This window comes from Hemitrygon akajei, chromosome 4 (assembly GCF_048418815.1).
Source record: "Hemitrygon akajei chromosome 4, sHemAka1.3, whole genome shotgun sequence".
Classification (NCBI taxonomy): Eukaryota; Metazoa; Chordata; class Chondrichthyes; order Myliobatiformes; family Dasyatidae; genus Hemitrygon; species Hemitrygon akajei.
The window spans coordinates 54,161,075-54,181,930 of record NC_133127.1 but is presented as its reverse complement, the minus strand read 5'-3'; the positions used below and the strand labels follow the sequence as shown (position 1 = coordinate 54,181,930).

Here is a 20,856-nt window from a genome sequence, read left to right as displayed (position 1 = left end):
CAGTCATGAGCAATTAAGCTTTCAGATAGGCTTCTTCATTAAATATCAGACCTAAAAGGCATTCATTTTTATGGATAACGTTGACAGAATTGTCAGAGGCAAGTAACATTGTTTACACTGCAGCAGAAGCATAATAAAACACAATAAGCAACAATAGGGTGATTGCTCAAAACCTTCAAAGGGCCAGGTTACAAGGGTAGCAGAAAAGAGATGGAAAAGCAATTCCAAACCATGGGGCTGAATCATAGGCATGAATGGCACAATCAGTTACAGTAAACAAACCTGGCCACAACTAGTGAAGCATACAGATCCTTGAGTTTCAGGGTCAGAAGTAGGTTTCAGAAAAAGAGAAAGCGGAGGCCACAGAGGAATACGAAAACCAAAATGACAAGTTGAGAATCATAAAAAAAGGGAGGTGTTGGTAATAAATCATGCCTGCTCCATCATTAATGTGATCCTGGCTGATTTGTAATCATATTGTCACCTTTGATCTCCATATCCTTAGATTCTCTGGACTTAAAGTTTTATCATTTAGTCTTGAAATACAGTGCCTATAAAAATTAATCACCCCACCCCAAAGTTTTCATGTTTTATTGTTTACAACATTGAATCACAATGGATTTAATTTGGCTTTTTTTGACACTGATCAACAGAAAAACTCTTTTGTGTCAAAGTGAAAACAGATCTCTACAAAGTGATCTAAATTAATTACAAATATAAAACACAAAATAATTGATTGCATAGGTATTCATCCCCTTTAATATGACACACCGAATCATCATTGGTGCAGTCAACTGGTTTCAGAAGTCACATAATTAGTTAAATTGAGATCGCTGTGTGCAGTCAAGGTGTTTCAATTGATTGTAGTAAAAATACACCTGTATCTGGAAGGTCCAACTGCTGGTGAGTCAGTACAAGACAAAAGAACACTCTAAGCAACTCTGCAAAAAGATTATTGAAAAGCTCAAGTTAGGAGATGGATACAAGAAAATTTCCAAGTCATTGAATATCTCTTGGAGTACATTTAAATCAATCATCAAGAAATGGAAGGAATGTGGCACAGCTGTATATCTGCTTAGAGGAGGCCATCCTCAAAAACTGAATGACCATCCAAGGGGATGAGTGAGGGAGGCCACCAAGAGACCTATGACAACTCTGGAGGAGTTACAAGCTTCAGGAGCTGAGACAGCGTTTACAATAACTGTTGCCCAGGTGCTTCATCAGTCACAGCTTTAAGAGAGAGTGGAAAAGAGACAACCACTGTTGAAAAAAAGCTCACATGAAATCTTGGCTAGAGTTTGCCAGAAGGCATGTGGGAGATTCTGAAGTCAGCTGGAAGAAGGTTCTACGGTCTGTTAAAACCAAATGAGATTTTTGTCCAAACAGACTAAATTCTATGTTTGGGCAAGCAAAATAACGGAAATCATCAAAAATACACTATCCATACCATTAAGCATAGTGGTGGCTGCATCATGCTGTGAGGATGTTTCACTGCAGCAGGCTTATGAAAATAGAGTGTTTAAATGAATCCAGCATAATACAGGGAATTCCTGATGCAGTCTGTAAGAGAACTGCAACTTGGGAAAAGATTTGTTTTCAGCAAGACAATGACCCCAAAACATAAAGCCAAATCTACACAGGAATGACTTAAAAACAACAAAGTTAATGTCCTGGAGTGGCCAAGTCAGAGTCTGGACTTTTTATGCAATTAGTTATTTTGTGTTTAATAATTGTAATAAATTTAGACCAATTTGTAGAAATTTGTTTTCACTTTGATACAAAAGGGTCCTTTCTATTGATGAGTATCAAAAAAAAAGCCAAATTAAATCCACTGTAGTTCACTATAGCAAAACAATAAAACATGAAGATTTCCAAAGGGGGGGGGGTGAATACTTTTTATAGTCACTGTATATGCAACATCTGAACTTCCAAAATAGACTTGCACCAAACACTGCACTCCAGAAATCAATTTGTTAGTGATAATAAGCAAAAGAGAAAGTAAACTTGAACACTGAGTGCTGCTAAAACCAGATCAAAACCTTACAATTATTATTCCCTTTAGTAGCTTCAGCCAAATAGATTCTGTCATTATATGAGTTTACCTACTCAACCACTTGAACTAAAGACCACATTAGAAATATAACATAAAACAGTACAGGCCTTTCAGGCCATAATGTTGTGCCTAACTTTTTACCTATTCCAAGATCAATCTAATGCTTCCCTCCCACAACGCCCTGCATTTTTCTTTTATTCATGTTATCAAAGAATCTCTTAAGTATCACTAATGTATCTGCCTCTACTGCTATTCCTGGCAGTGAGTTTATACCACCCACTGATCCCATGCAAGATAAAATTCTGGCATCCTCCCTATACTTTCCACCAATCACTTTAAATTATGCCCTCTCATATTAGCCATTTCAGCCCTGGATAAAGTACACTGGTTATCCACCTTATCAATGCTTCATTACATCTTATATACTTAAATCAAGTTAACTCTCATCCTCCTTAGCGCCAAAGAGAAAAGCCCTGGCTTGCTCAACTTACCTCCATAGGGCATGCTCTCTGGTCCAGGCAGCACCCTTGTAAATCTCCTCCGCATTATTTCAGAAGTTTCAACATCCTTCCCATAATGAGGTGACCGGAATTGAACACAATACTCCAAGTATGGTGCAGAATTTTATAGAATTCCAACATTACTTCATGGCTTGTGAACTCAATCCCCCAGCTAATGAGAGCCAACACCCCATACACCTTAACCACCCAGCAACTTTGAGGGATCTATGAACATGAATCTATGTTCGCAGAATAGATCCCTGCTGAACACCATGGTCACCAACCTCCAGGTGGAAGACGCTCCATCTGCTACCTTCTGTGGGCAAGCTAGTTCTGAATCTACACAGCCTCCATGCCTCCCCTCTTTCTAAATGAGCTTACCATGGAGAAGCTTGCTGAATGCATTACTAAAATCCATATACTCCGCATCCACTACTCTACTTCTTTCAATTGCTCTTAAGAGAACAACAGATTAGCAGTTAAACATAACTGTGCACCAGACTGCAGATTAACCATTGCCCATTTCTAGGCTACAGAACACTTTCAACATCTCAGATTGATTCACTTGAGCATGACCTGACAACAAAAAGAAGTTGACACTCAGCCATCTTAAGGGCCAGAAGGAAACCAAAACTTTGGTGAACAAATTTTAACAATTGTCTCAACTGGAGGTTTGCTGCAAGTGAGAAAGGACTATTAAGACAGTGAAGAAAACAAATCATAGAACAGTTGAAATTGATGAATGTGGCCATTAGTAGAAAGAACGTTCTGATGCTCTCCATAAAAATAGAAAATAATCATTCTTCAATTCCCTTCAGGACACTTGCAAACAAAGTAAAATTTGTCATACATGTAGAAATGACAACTCACTGTTGGCTGACATTTCAGAAATACACAACGAAGCTTGATTTTGTTCTAGCTCATCGACTCAATGAGAATTAAAACCGTTTTGTGATATTTGACTACCAAACACTTTAGAATTTTTTTCCAGGCAGTATTAGTTTTTATTTCTTATTTTCTGATCGTGCTATCAAGTACTGGTGCAATTTTGTGTTTACTGCCAGGTAACATTTAATATAGCCCAATGTCAAAATGTTTCACAGTGCTTCCATGAAGCACTATTGGGATATTTTGCGATAGTAAAGACACTAGTTATTATAGTACAAGTTGTCACTATATAGGTACTCTGTTTGAAGAATGAATTGTTTAGGTAAACTTTCCAGAAACTAAGGCAAAGGGTACAAAAGCAAAAGTGTTACTTTAAATTCCAGTGAAACAACCATTAGGACACTACTAGAGAAAATGCATTCAATTCTTGTCATCATATTTTAGTTAAGTTATTAAGTTATTGGAGTGAGGGGGCAGAGAGAAAAAAGTACTAGAAAGATGCCTTCCCTAGAGCAAAGATCAAAAGAAAATTTGGTGACAGTGTTTAAAAAAAAAATCACAGCAGGTTAGGATAGGACTGACAGAAACAATTTCTGCTCGGGATGCCTCAAAGACCAAGAAACACATACTCAAGGTGATGGGTAAAAGGTGCAAAATACTTTTTTAAAGAATTCACCACCTGCAAGAGGGTAGAAATAAAATTAATGAGGATTTTCAAAGGGGATTAAAACAGGCACATACAGGAAGTTAATTTACAACACCACAGAGAAATAACATAGTGGCGGGACTGACCGGACTATTTTTACAGAACCAAATAATCCTAATAAACTTGTGTTTTTAACAATTCAAATTAACATTTACTGTTGAAAACTTTAGACTGCTACTTTTTTAGTTTTTCTCTCTCAGGAGAGGATAGTTTGTCAAAAGATCATCAAAACCAAGAAGTGACAATTTTTTTCTTACATTTTATGTATTAGGAGTTTGCTTTAACAGTTGTAAATCTGTGACATTTCATGCAAAGTATAAGATCTGGTGCATCACAAGTTAAATAAGGCTATACACTCGGTGGCCATTTTAGATGGGTACATCTATACACCTGCTTGTTACTGGAAATAACTATTCACCCAATCATGCAGCAGCAACTCAATGCATAATAGCATGCAGACATGGTCAAGAGGTTCAGTTGTTGTTCAGACCAAACATCAGAATGGAGAATAATATGATCTAAGTGGAATGATTTTTGGTGCTAGGTGGGGTAGTTTGAGTATCTCAGAAAGAGCTTTTCACCTGGGATTTTCCTCACACAACATTCTCTAGGCTTACTTACTTACTGCCTATTGTGCCACTGGCGCTTAGGGCAGCAATGAAGGGACTCCATCTTCATTGCTATTTCCATAATAATCTGTTTTACCAATCAGTGTTGTTTAGCCTTGAGCTGAACCCCAGAATCTGGTGGACCAGTAGCCCACTCCTAGTCTAGCCTCTACCCTTTGACCTGTTTGGCATGGGTGGCCCTACCAAGAATCAAAGAACAAGGCCCTAACTCCAGCCAACATAGCTCTCTGGGTCATTGAGGCATGCAAGCTTCTAAATTTTACAAAAAGGTTGTGGTCCACTCTAGAAAGTTTACAGAGAATGCTATGATATTTTTTTTTTCAAATCAAGAGAGCGATAGCTCTGTGGGAAAAAGTGCTTTGTTAGTGAGAGAGGTCAGAGGAGAATGGCTAGACTGGTTCAAGCTGACAGGAAGGTGACAGTAACTCAGATAACCATGTGTTGCAACAGAGATATGCAGAAGGGCATCTCTGAGCACACAACATGTCGAACCTTGAAGTGGACGGGCTACAGTAGCAGAAAACCATGAACATTCATTCAGTGGCCACTTTATTAAGTGCAGGAGTATGTATAACATACATACTAAAGATAAATGTTATTGCTTATTTTCATGGCATATCTAGCAGCAAATCAAATTATTGTCATCTGCTTTCTCTTCTTGTAAACAAACCGGTAAGAGGTCAGGACAACCAGCTAGAAAAATAGTTAGCTTGTTTTCCTTTCTGTATATGTTTTGTTTCCTAATTTTATAAAGTATAACTGCTGGAATCTACAATGCACCAACTGATGTGGGCAGGGTTGGCAACTCTTACAACATAATAAGACATGTATTAATGGAGATCGGTACTTGATGGCTAGCATGGAAATGGTGGGCCAAAGATCCACATTCTGCAGACTGTTAGTCTACCACTCTGGACTGCAGTAGATCTTCAACATAAAAATATGAGATTAAAACCAAATGTTTGGTCCATCTCAGCTTCTGAAATCCCATATTCCTTTGATTACTTTCAGCTTAATTACCGGTACCTCACTTCCTTTGTTCTAAGGTACTTTGAGGATGATAATAATCTCAAATATAAATGCAGTGGAAAGTCCTGCAAGATGTGATACTGAAGTTCAGGAATCACCTTTCTCCCCATAAAAAAAACCTTTGAAACATAGAGTGATGCAGCAAAGAAACATTCCCCCCCCCCCCCCCCCAACCCAACTGGTCTACGCCGACCAATCTTTAAGTAAAAAAAATCACTTTCAATCCATGACAGACCTGGCTGCCTTGTATTTTAGTGAAGAGAAGCAAATTAATGGCTCATCTTCTCTCTGCAAATACCAACAAGCTGCATGAGAGCTGTATTTTCAACATCCTCTACATGTTATAGTCGTTCAAGCTTACCTTATCAGGCGCCGGGAACTGCAGCTGGTTGACATCCAGTGGTGTGATAAGGGGGATGGTGTCAAAACCATCTTCAGGGGCTGCAGCCTTCCCATTGCTCTTGTCAGTCAGATTGTTTCCCAACTTCACCATGGCTGCGAACAATAGATGAGGAGGGTTTATTCTTCGTTTCGAACTGGGGGGAAATCAACTACACGGATGGAGCTTCAAAGAAACAGAATATGGAACTAGCAGCCTTCTGTCAGAATTCACAACAATCACCGTCCTGGGACATCCGCGTGAAACATACGGATGATCTTTGGCAATCTTATTTATTTTAAGCTACCTTTTTAGTTTATTCGAAAGAAAGGTGCTAAAGACGAAGGAAATCATGCTATTGTCAAAGCTATCTACCGTTCGCTTCAGGAACCGGGACACAAGCAAAAAAAAACACTTGTTTGGATTAATCAACTAGAAAATTCAGGATTTTAATTTGACGCAGTGCAAATTTCCGCACAAATTATCCAGACCCGACGTGATTTACATTTTTACAAACAAAAGCGAATTACTTGTCACAATTTCAGAAGCAAGCAATCGTAAAATGCACCAAATGTCAAATGCATTTTGTTTCCTGTTCCTCAAAAGCAATTCGATCTTTTTTTATACATCGTAACCCAATTTACTGCAAGATGGAATAAACCTCGTTTATAAACCTCGTTGAACAATGCCGCTGTGTGAAAAACGATGCCTTAGTAACATGGGAGCATCTTCAGTCTTGCCGAGGTAAGGCACGACACAGCAAACTCGCACCCGTCCCCCGCAAATAAACCACGGAACAGAATTGTTTCGAAAGAAAGCCGCCTCACCTGATAATTCTTTCAAAAATTACAAAGATTTTATATTGTCTTCTTTGCAAAAGCCTTTCCCACTTCAGCTGGAAAATGGCGGAAAGTAGCTAGCTGAAGAAGCGTTGTCGAGGATGCAGTAAAGTCATTGATCGAGTTTGGAGAATGTTTTCATTTTCAAGCCTCGTCTGTGGTGACGCAGCCGCGCTGTCGGCTCCGGAGCGGGCAGATATCTTTCCGCTGCGCCCACACCGCAGTTCACCAGCAGGTTTTATTTCTGAAGAGCCTAGGTTGTCGTTTTCTTAATCTAGTTCCTTTTTTTAAAAAAAAAGAAAAATCCACGGACAAACACTAAAGATAGCGCGGATGGTGCTGGAAATTAATATTTCAGGTCAAAGACCATACCCCGTCCGAGTGCCAAAATGTGTCTCGAGCAATCCGTTCTCTCTTAGGCAAGGGTTAAAAAAGACTGCCTTGCATTTACCTAGAGAGTTTATTTTTAACGCAGAAGTGTTTCGCAATAGTGGTTGGGGATTAAAATTTCACACTATCAATTAAAATGGTATTAGGACAGTACCGTGAGGGTGTTAAGAAGCATTTTAAAAAGAGGTAGACGAAGTCTGGAAATGAAATTTCAGAGGTAAGGGTCGGGATTTTAATTAATCTTTCCCTTTGTTCCCGTGTTAATGATGTTCAGTGAATTACAGACTAAGATTAGTGTATAATTAGACTTGACGATTCATTGCAGTACTGAAAGAAGGTTGAACTGGTAGGGATGTAGTTTTTCTTTTGAAACGCTGATCGCTCTGGCATATATATAAAAGATATATAGATTTTGAAGGTAAGCAGACAAACTCTCTTACTGTTTTACTAACAGTTATCCCTCAAATAACATCACAACAAAAAAGGTGGTCTGATTATTGTCATATTGTTGTCTTTTAAGTCTTGTGTCCATCTTGATTATGTATGCCAAGAATATAAAAGTGACTACATATCAATTGTTATTAGGACATTCTTAAGTCCCAAATGAATGCAAATTCAGTTTCTTCTTTCATAAAATTAGATCCGTAAATGGCATTAAGTTTATGGCCCAATGATGTTTAGCATGGAACATTTAGTGTCCAAAATATTCAGATAAATTAAGTAGATGGATGAATCAATAGCTGATGAATTTTAATATTGATATGTGACAGTGCACAAAAGAATGTACAATATGCATGTAAAGTTAATGTAGGTGCTATAGGTGTTCATTTCAATTGCTTTTCAATTTACAAATGTGCTCAAAGTGCTAGTAAAACTAGCAAACATCTTAAGTATCAATTATTACAAATTAAATGGTCTAAAGCTGTTGGAGCTTGGTACATCTGTACACCTTGAGTCCACCACTTAAAAATACAATTTATTATAAATCACACATTTGTATAAACTTATAGTTTTCAAACCTACTTTGTGTTTCCTGCTTTTTGACACAGTTTCATCTTAACTTTTACCATTGTAAATTCAAGTGATGACATCTTTTCTAGAAATTGTTGAACATCATTTCATATTTTTAGCTTCCCAGCATAATTTTAATGGCATGCTATCTGCCAACTCATCATCCTGCACTTCAGAGCAAGAACTTTTCTGATCATTTCCTCCTCAACTTTCCACCTGTTTAATATTAAATGCAAATTTAATTATTCTTCAACAGCATTGTGTATGGGAAATCAGATAGATTTTAAGAGAGAGGAGCAAGGGGACAGAAGGTTGAAGAGCACAAGAGAACAACGAGGAGCAGGAATGGAAGACAAGTTATTTTCTGTATTCTGCATCGTTTCTTCCCTACCATTTCGGGGTTTACAGATCATACCATAACACATGTTCATTTTCCTTACCACCTCACATCTACTGAACTGGAACTTTGTGCTGTGGAACAAGTTTTTATTTTTAAAACTTTAGGTTAGCAACATGAATGAAATGGTAAATTGAGCTAGGTTTTAAATTGATTTAATTTTTAAATTGCTAATATTTTAATTCCACGACAACATTGCTTTGAAGCAGGAGTAATAGTTCAGCTTTGATGTCGAACCTGGTAAATAGACATACGAAGAGAAGTTGAGAAGAAGTATGGAGATCATGAGGTGGAGTGAATGACATGGAAGGAAGAACCACTGGCAGAAATTAGCAGTAGGAAGAGAGGTGAGGGAGCAAAACATCAAAATGAATATGACTTACATCCATGACTATTATTATTCTACCTTATGCAGTTCAGTTTTTGGAATTTCCTCTCTAAACCTTTTCACCTTGTAACCTTTCAATATGTCTTTGAAACAGGCCACTACCCCTGGAGGTTTCAAAACAGCCACCATTGTTCCAGTGCCCAAGAGGCCAACAGTGACTGGTCTAAATGACTACCTCCTCATACCACTTTCAATAATCATGAAGTGCTTTGAGTGGCCAGTAACTGATTGTATAAAATTCCACCTTCCAATTATATAGAACCCTTTTCAGTTCACCTACCATAAAACCAATCCATTATAATGCCATAGACTCAGCCCTCCACTCAGTCCTGTCCCACCGAGAAAACAAAGCCTCTTGCACGAGGATGGTGTTCATTGACTTCAGTTTGGAATTTAAGGCTATCATCCCTCAGATGCTGCTAATCATGCTGCTAACTCACAACTGTACTACCAGATTCAGTTCAAACTGTTTCATCAAATTCACTGATGGTACAACCATGGTTGGCTTCATCAGCAACAATAACGAATCAGCACACAGAGAGGACACAGAGAGGCTTGTCAAATGATGTAAGAACAACAACCTGAGTCTCAACATGGACAAGACAAAAGAGATGGTTGTGACTTCAGAAAGGCAAAGATTGACTACTTTCCATTGTACATCAATGGCTCTGCCCTAGAGAGGGTTCAAACTATTGGTGTGCACATAACAAACAATCTAACCTGGACAACAACACCTCTTCACTAGTTAAGAAGACACAGTAGCATCTACACTTTCTGAGGAGATTGAAGCGTACAAAGCTCCCCACCCTCATTCTAACAACAGGTTCACCTTCGAGAGTGTCCCGTCTGGCTGAACCATTGTTTGTCACAGAAGCTGTAAGACCCTACAGAGCATAATAAAAACCATAAGACCATAAGATATAGGAGCAGAAGTAGGCCATTCAGCCCATTGAGTCTGCTCCACCATTCAATCATGGGCTGATCTATTTCCTCCAGTCATTTCCACTCCTCTGCCTTCTCCCCATACCCTTTGATGCCATGGCTAATCAAGAATCTATCTATCTCAGCCTTAAATGCACCCAGTGACCTGGCCTCCACAGCCGCTCGTGGCAACAAATTCCACAGATTTACCACCCTCTGACTAAAGTAATTTCTCAGCATCTCAGTTCTAAATGGATGTCCTTCAATATGAAGTCGTGCTCGTTTGTCCTAGAATCCCCTACCATGGGAAATAACTTTGCCATATCTGATCTGTTCAGGCCTTTTAACATTTGGAATGTTTCTATGAGATCCCCCCCACCTTCTCCTGAACTCCAGGGAATACAGCCCAAGAGCGGCCAGACATTCCCTTTCATTCCTGGAATCATTCTCGTGAAACTTCTCTGAACCCTCTCCAATGTCAGAATATCTCTCCTAAAATAAGGAGCCCAAAACTGCACACAATACTTCAAATGTGGTCTCAGGAGTGCCTTATAGAGCCCCAACATCACATCCCTGCTCTTATATTCTATACCTCTAGAAATGAATGCCAACATTGCATTTGCCTTCTTCACCACTGACTCAACCTGTAGGTTAACCTTTAGGGTATCCTGCACAAGGACTTCCAAGTCCCTTTGCGTCTCTGCATTTTGAATTCTCCCCATCTAAATGATAGTCTGCCCATTTATTTGTGCCACCAAAATGCATGACCGTACACTTTCCAACATTGTATTTCATTTGCCACTTCTTTGTCCATTCCCCTAAACTGTCTAAGTCTCTCTGCAGATTCTCTGGTTCCTCAACACTACCTGTTCCTCCACCTATCTTTGTACCATTGATAAATATAGCCACAAATCCATTAATCCCATAGTACAACCGACAAGAGGATCATTGTGGTCTCCCTCATTCCTCCCCTATTTGTAGACTATGTAACAGCTTCTTCCCTCATGCTGTGAAGCTAATGAATACCCTGCCACCACCAAGATTTCATCACTAAGACTATGATATATCTTTCCTTTACTGTTTACCTGTGCTGTGCACTACATGCATTTTAAATGATATTTTATTAACTTATTTCTGGTAAGGCTTTGGTTTATGTGCTGTGTGTGATATATGTTTTGTAGGTGGTCTGTGGTCCAGAGGAACGTTGTTTTGTTTGGTTGTATATACCAACAGAACCGATCTACTAATGATGCCATAGCCACAGCACTACTCACGATCCTCATTTACCTGGAGAAGAGGTATGCACATGTTAGAATTCTGTTCCTGGACTACAGTTCAGCATTCAACACGACAATTTCCTCCAGACGTGACAGGAAGTTTAGAGACTTCGACCTGCACCCCACCTTGTGCAGCTGGGTCCTAGACTTCCTGTCAGATCACCAACAGGTGGTAAGGATGGGCTCCCTCACCTCTGCCCCTCTGACCCTCAACACAGGTGCCCCCTAGGGTTGTGTTCTTAGTCCCCTTCTCCACTCCCTTTGCACCCACAACCGTAATGCCACACACAGGTCCAATCTGCTGATCAAATTCACAGATGACATGACTTTGATTGGCATTATTTCCAGTAATAATGAGACAGCCTACAGAGGAGAGGTTGACACCCTGACACAGTGGTGCCAGGATAACAACCTCTCCCTCAATGTCCAAAAAGCAAAAGAGGTGATTGTGGATTACAGGAGGAAAGGAGACTCTCAGCCCAGTCAACGCCAATGGGTCTGCAGTTGAGAGGGTGAGTAGTTTAAAGTTCCTTAGTATACATATCACTGATGATTTCACCTGGACTGTACACACCAACTTTGTGGCAAAAAATGCACAATAGCATCTCCTCCATGTCAGGTGGCTGAAGAAGTTTGGCATGGGCCCCCAAATCCTCAAGACCTTCTACAGGGGCTCCATTGAGAGCATACTGACTGGCTGCATCACTGCCTGGTACAGGAACTGCACCAGTGTTGATCGCTGGGCACTGCAGAGGGTGGTACAGACAGCCCAGCGCATCTGTGGATGTGAGCTTCCTGCCAAGAGGACGTTTATAGCAGCAGGTGCAGAAAGAAGGCCTGGAAGATCATCGGGGACACCAGTCACCCCGACTATAAACTGTTCCAGCTGCTTCCGTCTGGCAAATGGTACCACAGCATTAAGCCAGGACCATTAGGCTACAGGGCAGCTTCTTTCTACAAGCCATTAGACTTTTAAATTCACATGTCTGTATATTGCAACGGAGTCATAACACAAAGATTTTTACTCCCTCGTGTTGTGGGATGGATGTAAGATTTAAATAAATTCTATTCTAATTCAATTCTATTCCGCCGTATGTAAAGTCAGATGACAATAAATGAACAGGAGAGTTTCTGCAGATGCTGGAAATTTAAAGCAACACACACAAAATGCTGGAGGAGCTCAGCAGATCAGGCAGCATCTATGGAAATGAATAAACATCTTAGCTCGACGTTTCGAGCTAAGACCAGTGCTAGAATCTTGGCTTGAAACGTCAACTGCTTATTCATTTCCATGAATGCTGTCTGACCTGCTGAGTTTCTCCAGCATTTTTGTGTGATGCTGATGACAATAAACTTGAACTTGAAATCTACTTCTCTGTGAAAGTTTTTAGCAGATTGGTTTTGTCTATGGTTTGGCATCAAGTTTGTTTGTCAAGCTTCATGTGAAGGACAGAAGTGCTAAGAGAAACTGAGTAAAGAAAAAGAAGAGGAGGTGTGGTAATTACAGCTAGCTTTAGTGGCTACAGAGGAAGCTAAATGTGGGAATCGAAAGAAAGGAGACAAAGAAAGGAAAATGACCAGAAGGTCATATAAATATTTGCTATTAATCCAGCTAATTAACAAATAATGGAGAATAGTTAGTATCATTTAAAGTAAGTGAGACCGTAGTCTATGTATGATAACAAAGGCTCACAAGCAGCATTGCAGCATTGTCACAAATACCAGATAATCTATTTTTTTGCTGCCAATAGCTGGACAAGATGTTGATTATATAACAGGTCATTGAGCTAGTGGTAAATGTGGACAAGGGAAAAGGGTCATTTTAAAATACCATAACATGACAAATTTGGGAATAAAGGCAAAACAATATTTGTGGGCTAGACATGTGGATTGTGAGTCACTGAACAATTGCTAGTACTTTGTAAGTTTTTTAATTCTTTTTACTCCCCTGCCCAAACCCCTTTCCCTATCACAAAGAGGAGATAAACAAAATATGATACTAAGGAATATAAAAGATCAAGGGAAGTAGTAAAACACACTCAAAGGGCTATAGAATATCTGGAAGGTATCAAAATTTTGAAATGAATACACTTGTTCCTTTGTACCATTGCCCTTTTCTGATACCTTCACTCCAAAATAGTAGTCAGAATCCAGCAATATAGTAGGGATATTACACCAATAATACAATGTGCCGCAAGACATGAGAGACTGCAACATTGTCACCCTCTATAAGAACAAGGGCGACAAAAGCGATTGTAACAACTACAGAGGAATCTCGCTGCTGAACATTGTTGGGAAGGTCTTCGCCCGCGTGGTCCTGGGCAGACTACAGAAAATCGCCGAAAGGGTATACCCCGAATCTCAGTGCGGTTTCAGGTCGGAACGTTCCACAATCGACATGATCTTCTCTCTTCGACGGCTGCAAGAGAAATGCCGAGAGCAAAGACAACCACTCTACGTCGCTTTCATCGACCTTGGCATTCGACCTTGTTAGTAGAGACGGCTTGTTTAAAATCCTCGCCAGGATTGGTTGTCCTCCGAGGCTCCTCAAGATAGTCCGATCGTTTCATGCGGATATGAAAGGCGTCGTTCAATTTGACGGCTCTTCTTCAGAGGCTTTCAGCATCTGCAGCGGTGTGAAGCAGGGCTGTGTGCTTGCTCTCACCCTATTCGGCATCTTCTTCGCAGTCATGCTGAAACACGCGTTTGGAACTTCAACCGATGGAGTTTACCTTCATACCAGATCGGACGGAAGGCTGTTCAGTCTGTCCCGGCTGAGGGCAAAACCCAAGGTCCGTGAAGTACTCATTAGAGACATGCTGTTTGCAGACGACGCAGCGTTGGCGACAAACTCTGAAGAGAAACTGCAGCGACTTATGGACAACCTCTCAAGAGCCTGCCAGGAATTCAGCCTAACCATTAGTCTGAAGAAGACCAACGTGATGGGCCAAGGCGTTGAACAACCCCGCTCCCCCGTCATCAACATCAACAACTTTGAGCTGGAGGTAGTCCACGAATTCACATACCTCGGCTCCACCATCACGGACAGCCTCTCCCCGGACTCCGAGATCAACAGGCGGATCGGACGAGCAGCCAGCACATTCGCCAGGCTGACCACGAGAGTCTGGGAGAACAGAAAGCTAATTACGAACACCAAAATTGCAGTCTACAGGGCATGCGTCCTCAGCACTGCTCTACGGCAGCGAGACCTGGAGCCTCTACTCCAGGCAGGAGCGACGTCTCAAAGCCTTCCACCTGCACAGCCTGAGACGCGTTCTGGGCATCAAGTGGACCGACCGAGTCACCAACACCTGAGTCCTTACCCAGCCTCTTCATCCTTCTGGCTGGCTAGGGCACGTACATCGCATGCCGGACGGGAGGATCCCGAAAGACCTACTGTACGGGGAACTGACCACCGGCAAGAGAGCACGAGGACATCCTCACCTTCGTTTCAAAGACGTCTGCAAAAGGGACATGAAGTCAATGGACCTGGACGTCAAAAGATGGGAAGACGTCGCGAACGATCGCTCACGCTGGAGACGAGAACTACACAGAGGGCTGGAGCGAGGAGAAGAGAAACTGAGGCTTGCCGCCGAGGAAAAGCGCGCTCGCCGAAAAGACAACAACACGGCAACATTGGAGGAGAGCGTCTTCAAATGCAATCGCTGCAACCGAGACTGTCACTCCCGTGGGGGCCTGTACAGCCACAACAGGCGCTGCACCACCATCAGCAGCTGAATCAAAACTCTCCAGGCGCAGGTCCATGGTCTCTCGAGACCGACGGATGCCACACACAATACAATTTTAGTTATTTAGTTAATTAAAAGAGTGCATGTGATTATTGAAACTAGCTTTGTTTACTAAATGAAAAGTAACTCAAAAATATCATGTTTCCAAAGAAAATCACATAAGCTTTATACAGACAGATCACAGATAAAGCTGCTACATACAGTAGCAAATGCTAGTTTTTGAAGAGATACAGATGCTGAGGTGAATCACTGCAAGGGGCAAGGATGATTATCGGACAGACATCTTAAGTCAGAATGACAAATTTACAGACTGAGTTTTTCTATAGCAATGGAAATAGGAACAGATTCATGGAAACATTAGTTAATTTATCCCTTTAGCAGGAACGATGCTAACTTCTGTTAGGAAGGGTATTAAAAATTAATGAAAAATCATACTTAAAATTTGACTTTTTTTTGCATGGAATATATGGACACTATTTCCTATTGAAATCTTGTGGAAAACAACTTCTGAACATTATTAATGAATGCACAAAGTCCAGACATATTATAATTTTGCATTAACTATGATAAAGGAGAAGTTTTGTAGAGCTTTCTATAGATCTGAAATAAGTTGGATGGTCATTATTTAAGAACTGATCATGAATTATTCAATAAGAAATTAGTATGAACAAAATTGCTTGTTCTTTCTCATTTTTATCAGAAGCAAGAAGGTCTAGAAGTACAAATCCCCATAAATAAAAGGATGACATGTGTTGATTAGGCCCTAAAGAAATAAACTAAACATTGGAAATTCTTGCAGGTTTCTATTTTGATTCTGCTTTTTTTTTGCTGCAGCAGCAGCATTTACTACTATATGAAAAGTGGAGAAGTTGTGCTAAGGTTGCATCATATCTTGCTTAGACCACAGTTGGAGCATGTGTACAGTTCTGGTCTCCACAGGAAAGAGTTTAGATTCTTATAGATGATATCAAAAATGATGGTTTGTATTTTTCAGTACGCTGTGTCCCTTTACCGTGGAAAATAGCCTGAACCCAATAATGTGCTATAAAATGAGGTTTGTGGAGATGAAATAAAGCCGAGATCTTCATTAAGAGATTGTGGGACTCACGACTAAATTGACTGGTATAGGTGAACTGTATGGACACATGTTAACTGGGAAAGCATATAAGAGAGGAGACACAGGTTAGCTAGCCTAGTTGAGAAAGAGTAGGAGGAGGCTCAAGATAGCCACAAACACTGCAAGAACTAATTAGTTTGAATGACCTACTTTTGACACATTGTTTTGGGAAGCACCATATTTAATATATCATAGAACAACTTCTTCCTTGCTTTCTAAAAATGATTTTGATCAAAGCTGGTACCTAAGCTCTTGGGTTCAGCTGACTTTACTGGATACCATCAGCTGAATGGTTTTCTACAACATTTGAAAACACAAAGAATAAGATTACCTTGAGGAGAAGTAATTCCAATGAATGTTTCTACAATCAGATAAACTGATTTAAAATATCTTTTTTTATTGGTTCATTATAGCAGACAATAAAACTCTAAATAACCATTGAGAGTATGCAGTATTACTTGTGGCAGTTAGACAATTGTTATATCAATACTGATAGTAAGCTGTTACAACTGTAAACATTGTTTATAAAACAGTTACATTGCTGTTGGAAATGTTGCATGACTATTGGTAGCAATTCTGTCTTCTTATTAGTAGTAAGAATTGATAAGCAAGACAGTTGTTTAATATTTCTCTATCTGTTATCTTAATGGTGATGTTAACTTATTTGTTTTGAGCAAATTAATGTGACTATTGAAATAGCAGAAATGGATACTTCAGTATTGAGCTCTGTGTGAACTCTGCTTTCCTGTATATTGTAAAGAAAGTGGGGCTAGGATATATTTTTCTTTTGCACCTGAATCTTAAAAAGACCACCCACCATTCAAGAGGGCCACGTAGCTAAATTTTGATAATGTAGTAAGGCTCTCAATTAAGTGTTGCCATAGATTGGGATCAAGTTCGGGTGAGTGTGATGCGCTCATTCAAGGCAGGCTACTGGAGGTGAGGGGAGTTGCTAAGGTGGCTAGGCAACAGGAGAAGTTGGGGGACAATTAGATAAAGGGAATATTACTAAATATGAGGTGAGAAGTAAGAAGTGATTATTTTCATGTATAGAGCATAGATCAGTAGAGCAGAAGGACAGGATCTTTTGGATCTACTATGTCTGTACAGACCATGATGCAATTAAGCTAATCCCAGCTGCCAGCACCAAATCTATATCCTGTTATTCCATACCTGTTCATGTGCCTGTCTAAATGCCTCTCAGACATTGCTACTATATCTGCTTCCATCAATCCCAGGCTAGGGTCAATGTGACTAGGCAGAATAACAGTTTGGCAAGGAGTAGATGGGCCAAATGGCCTGTTTCTGTGCGGTAGTGCTCCATGACTCTATGGCTGTATGACCTCTCTAGCAGCATATGTTGTTTGCCTTCGTTTTGCTGTCAGTTTCTAGGGCTTATTGGTAGTGGCTGATTTAGGGCAAGCCTAATTTTGCAGGAGAGAGTTCAAGCCATTTTTAAAACCATCTATTTAATGTGAAGAATCCATTGGGCGTGAATAAGGAACACCCAATAATTGTTCTGACTCAATATGCTTATCCCTAGCCATTTGCACAATCATATTTCCCTTCCTTTATATTGAATACAGTAAGAACATGAGATGTGCTGATTCATTTCAACAGCCACAATTTATTCATTGTTAATATTGATATAGGAGAACATTATTCAAAGAGGGTACTGAGAGAGGTGATAGACAAAATGTTACTTATTACTCTTATAGTAAGATTACAAATGGAAATATCAATTGCAGCCCTGCCCAAAACATTACATGGTAAGCCATTGTGTCTATTTTTGGACTAGTGGAACCGGAATTGAAAAGTCTGTATGGTCTACCAGATAACTCAGTAAAATTATAGTTTCACTGCATGCTGCAGCTTTTTCCACCACAATGGGTACAAGAGTGAACATTACTCAGATGTACAAAAGTGGTGTAAAGGTGGAATCAATAGCCTAAACTTAAAATGCACATCCGTATAATATTGAACCACTTCATTTCAACCTATACAATGAAGTTACAAATAACCCTTCCCCACAGGGCATGGTTAATCATGACATGCTGACCATGTTTTATTCCCCCAATTTCTCTCTTTCTGTTGGCACTGTAGTGCTGGAGAAGTTCCAGGAAGATTGAAATTATTCTGCTTTCCAGAGACTCAGAGGAAGATCTGATAGTTTACATCATTCAAATTGCTAATCTTCACTCGAGTCAAAAGCTTGATGTCTAGCTTTTCCAATAATAATGCTGACAACACATCGTCAGAGTGAATGGACCTTTACACAAGTAACAATGAGTCAACCTAGCCCTGAGTGGCAGCATGCTATTTAACTGAGATAGGAATTACAGACAAAATAGAGTATTTTCTCACCCAGTATAGCTGTGCTTTTCCCACAGAATACTGATGAGAAGGCTTGGTTTATCACTCATTTAACCCAGGAGGTTTTATCTTCATTTGGAATAACTTTACATTAATCATACATGTACAGATTGATAAACCAGATTCATAGTGATGCACAATGGATGATGTGAAGCATTGTGGATGTGTTAATTATAAAATCTTTGCCAACACTTAGAGCAAATAACAAACCACCCACTCTTTGGAAAAAAAAACATTAAAAAATGTTGCATATATTTATTTATTTATTTGCTTTCATAGACATTAATAATATTGTGAATGTTTTCACCATTGGATTATGGTTTTGAAGCCATAGAAATAATCTTGTAAGGCTAGGAACTGGATGATAGGACAGCAAATATATTTTCCACCACTTGAAGCAATGACTAAGACAACTGCACTGCTCCAAAGAGCACTATATGAGGTTATTCTTACCCTTGGCCATTAGATTCTATGATGATTCAACCTATAGCTGGGAAAGTGATGACCTCCTCCTTTAGACTAATGTAACTTCTTTTTTTATTCTTTCTTACTTCTCTTCTAATATTTGTATATCTGTGCACTTGTAATGCTGCTGTGACACTGTAATTTCATTTGGGATCAATAAAATTTCTACCACATCTGCTCCTGGGAATGTTCTGGTCTTCAGTCTGTCCACACCAGATTTGTGCCGTCTTTGCACCAGGATGTAGTCAATCTGGTGATGTTGACCACTCTGGGCATGCCAGGTCCATCTTCAGGATGCTTTGGGCTCTCCAAGTGTGTTCGAGAGCACTATGTTGTCATAACTGGCTAATTCCAGCAAGCGTAGTCCCCTCTCATTGGAGGTGTCATTGCATGAGGGGCCAATGAGATCCCCCCAATCATCTTGTGCGTCTCTGCACACCTTGGCATTCCAGTCACCCTGAATGATCAAAATATCTTTTTTGTCCACTTTGTCCATGACAGCTTGTAGTTTCTTATAGAATTCTTCAATGTATTCATCGTTGTAGTCTGTTGTAGACTTGTGCCACTGTGATGTTGAATGGCTTTACTTGCAGGTGGATGGTCATGAGCCAGCTTGACACTGGTTGGTATCCTAGGACAACATTTTTAATGGATTTGTTGACTAGGAACCCTACACCATTTTCATGTCTGTTCTCTTCTCCACTATAATAGAGTACGTGACCTTCCTCAGTATGCACTTCTCCAGCGTTCTTCCATCTGGCTTCACAGAGCCCGAGGAGGTGCCAGTTGTATCTTTCCATCTCACGCGTGAGTTCCTTCAGTTTCCCTGCTTGGTTCAGCGTTCTTACATTCCATGTGCGATTGTGATGTTCTCTCTGCCCTGGTGTAAGACGGATAGCGCGGTCATTGGTATCCCGGGCTGCGAGCAATCGGGCGTGAAGTTGCTTTTTGGTGTGGTCATCGTGTCTTGGGCATCTGAAACCTGGCGGAGCCCATCCCTCTCCAGGTTTCACCACAGCCGATTTCCTCCAACTAGGTGGCTCGCCTTGGTTGTGAACACGTGGCCGTTATAGTTCATCTGAGACCTTTCCGCCCTGGTCGGTGACTTCATCATGGACGTCATTCGCCCAGTGTTGCCGTGTTAACACCACCCCTTCACGTGGTTTAGCCCGCCAGCTGAAGCGGTTTACCGGGGTATGGCGCTTGGAGCCAACATGAGAGAGATTTAGGAGATGGATGAGGACCAGTGATGCCCGTCCACCCTGTCTCATAGGGAGCAGCATGCCAGACATCAAGGGTACTACCTCTATCCAGAGCCTCCCATACCATGACCCCTATACGTGACCATGACCTTGTCATGATGAACATCAGAGTGCGCTTGAGAATCAACAAGCCAAAAAAACAGCTGGCTGAGATTCGACATTGAAAAACTGAAAGACCCCACCATCTCTGAAGAATTTCAGGCAGCAATTGGGGGAAAGTTTGCACCAATACTCCTCCTTGATGAAGACCTGGAGACCACCACAAATAACTTTAACACAGTGATGATGGAAACAGCAAGCAAGATTCTGGGGAAAAGCCACCACAAGTCTAAACCATGGGTCACTAACAAGATACTGGATATGTGTGACACAAGAAGGAAATTAAAGAAAGATAAAAACACAGCAGAGGGAAGAACCGAATACAGGAAAATCAACAAGGAAATCAGGAGGGAAATAAAGGAAGCAAAGCAAAGATGGATAGCT

At 40.5% G+C, this 20,856-nt stretch overlaps 1 protein-coding gene and 1 long non-coding RNA gene across 3 annotated transcripts in view; one reads left to right on the top strand and one right to left on the bottom strand.

Annotated features, from left to right (window-relative positions):
* Nucleotides 1-7,166, bottom strand: part of LOC140726356 (neuronal vesicle trafficking-associated protein 1-like) — an 87,810-nt gene extending 80,644 nt beyond the window's left edge. The window contains exons 1-2 of one of the 2 annotated variants that reach the window (XM_073042627.1): nt 7,012-7,166; nt 6,167-6,300 (exon numbers count right to left, since the gene is read on the bottom strand). In XM_073042627.1, the coding sequence (XP_072898728.1) occupies nt 6,167-6,298 (132 nt within the window). In that variant the 5' untranslated portion in view covers nt 6,299-6,300; nt 7,012-7,166. Of the gene's footprint in view, nt 1-6,166; nt 6,301-6,714; nt 6,841-7,011 lie in introns of those variants that run through there. The other variant, XM_073042628.1, reaches the window with a different exon arrangement.
* Nucleotides 7,167-7,429: 263 nt separating this feature from the next.
* Nucleotides 7,430-20,856, top strand: part of LOC140726357 (uncharacterized) — a 69,296-nt gene continuing 55,869 nt past the window's right edge. The window contains exons 1-2 of the long non-coding RNA XR_012098616.1: nt 7,430-7,630; nt 11,312-11,428. This is a non-coding gene — a long non-coding RNA (uncharacterized lncRNA). The remainder of the gene's footprint in view (nt 7,631-11,311; nt 11,429-20,856) is intronic.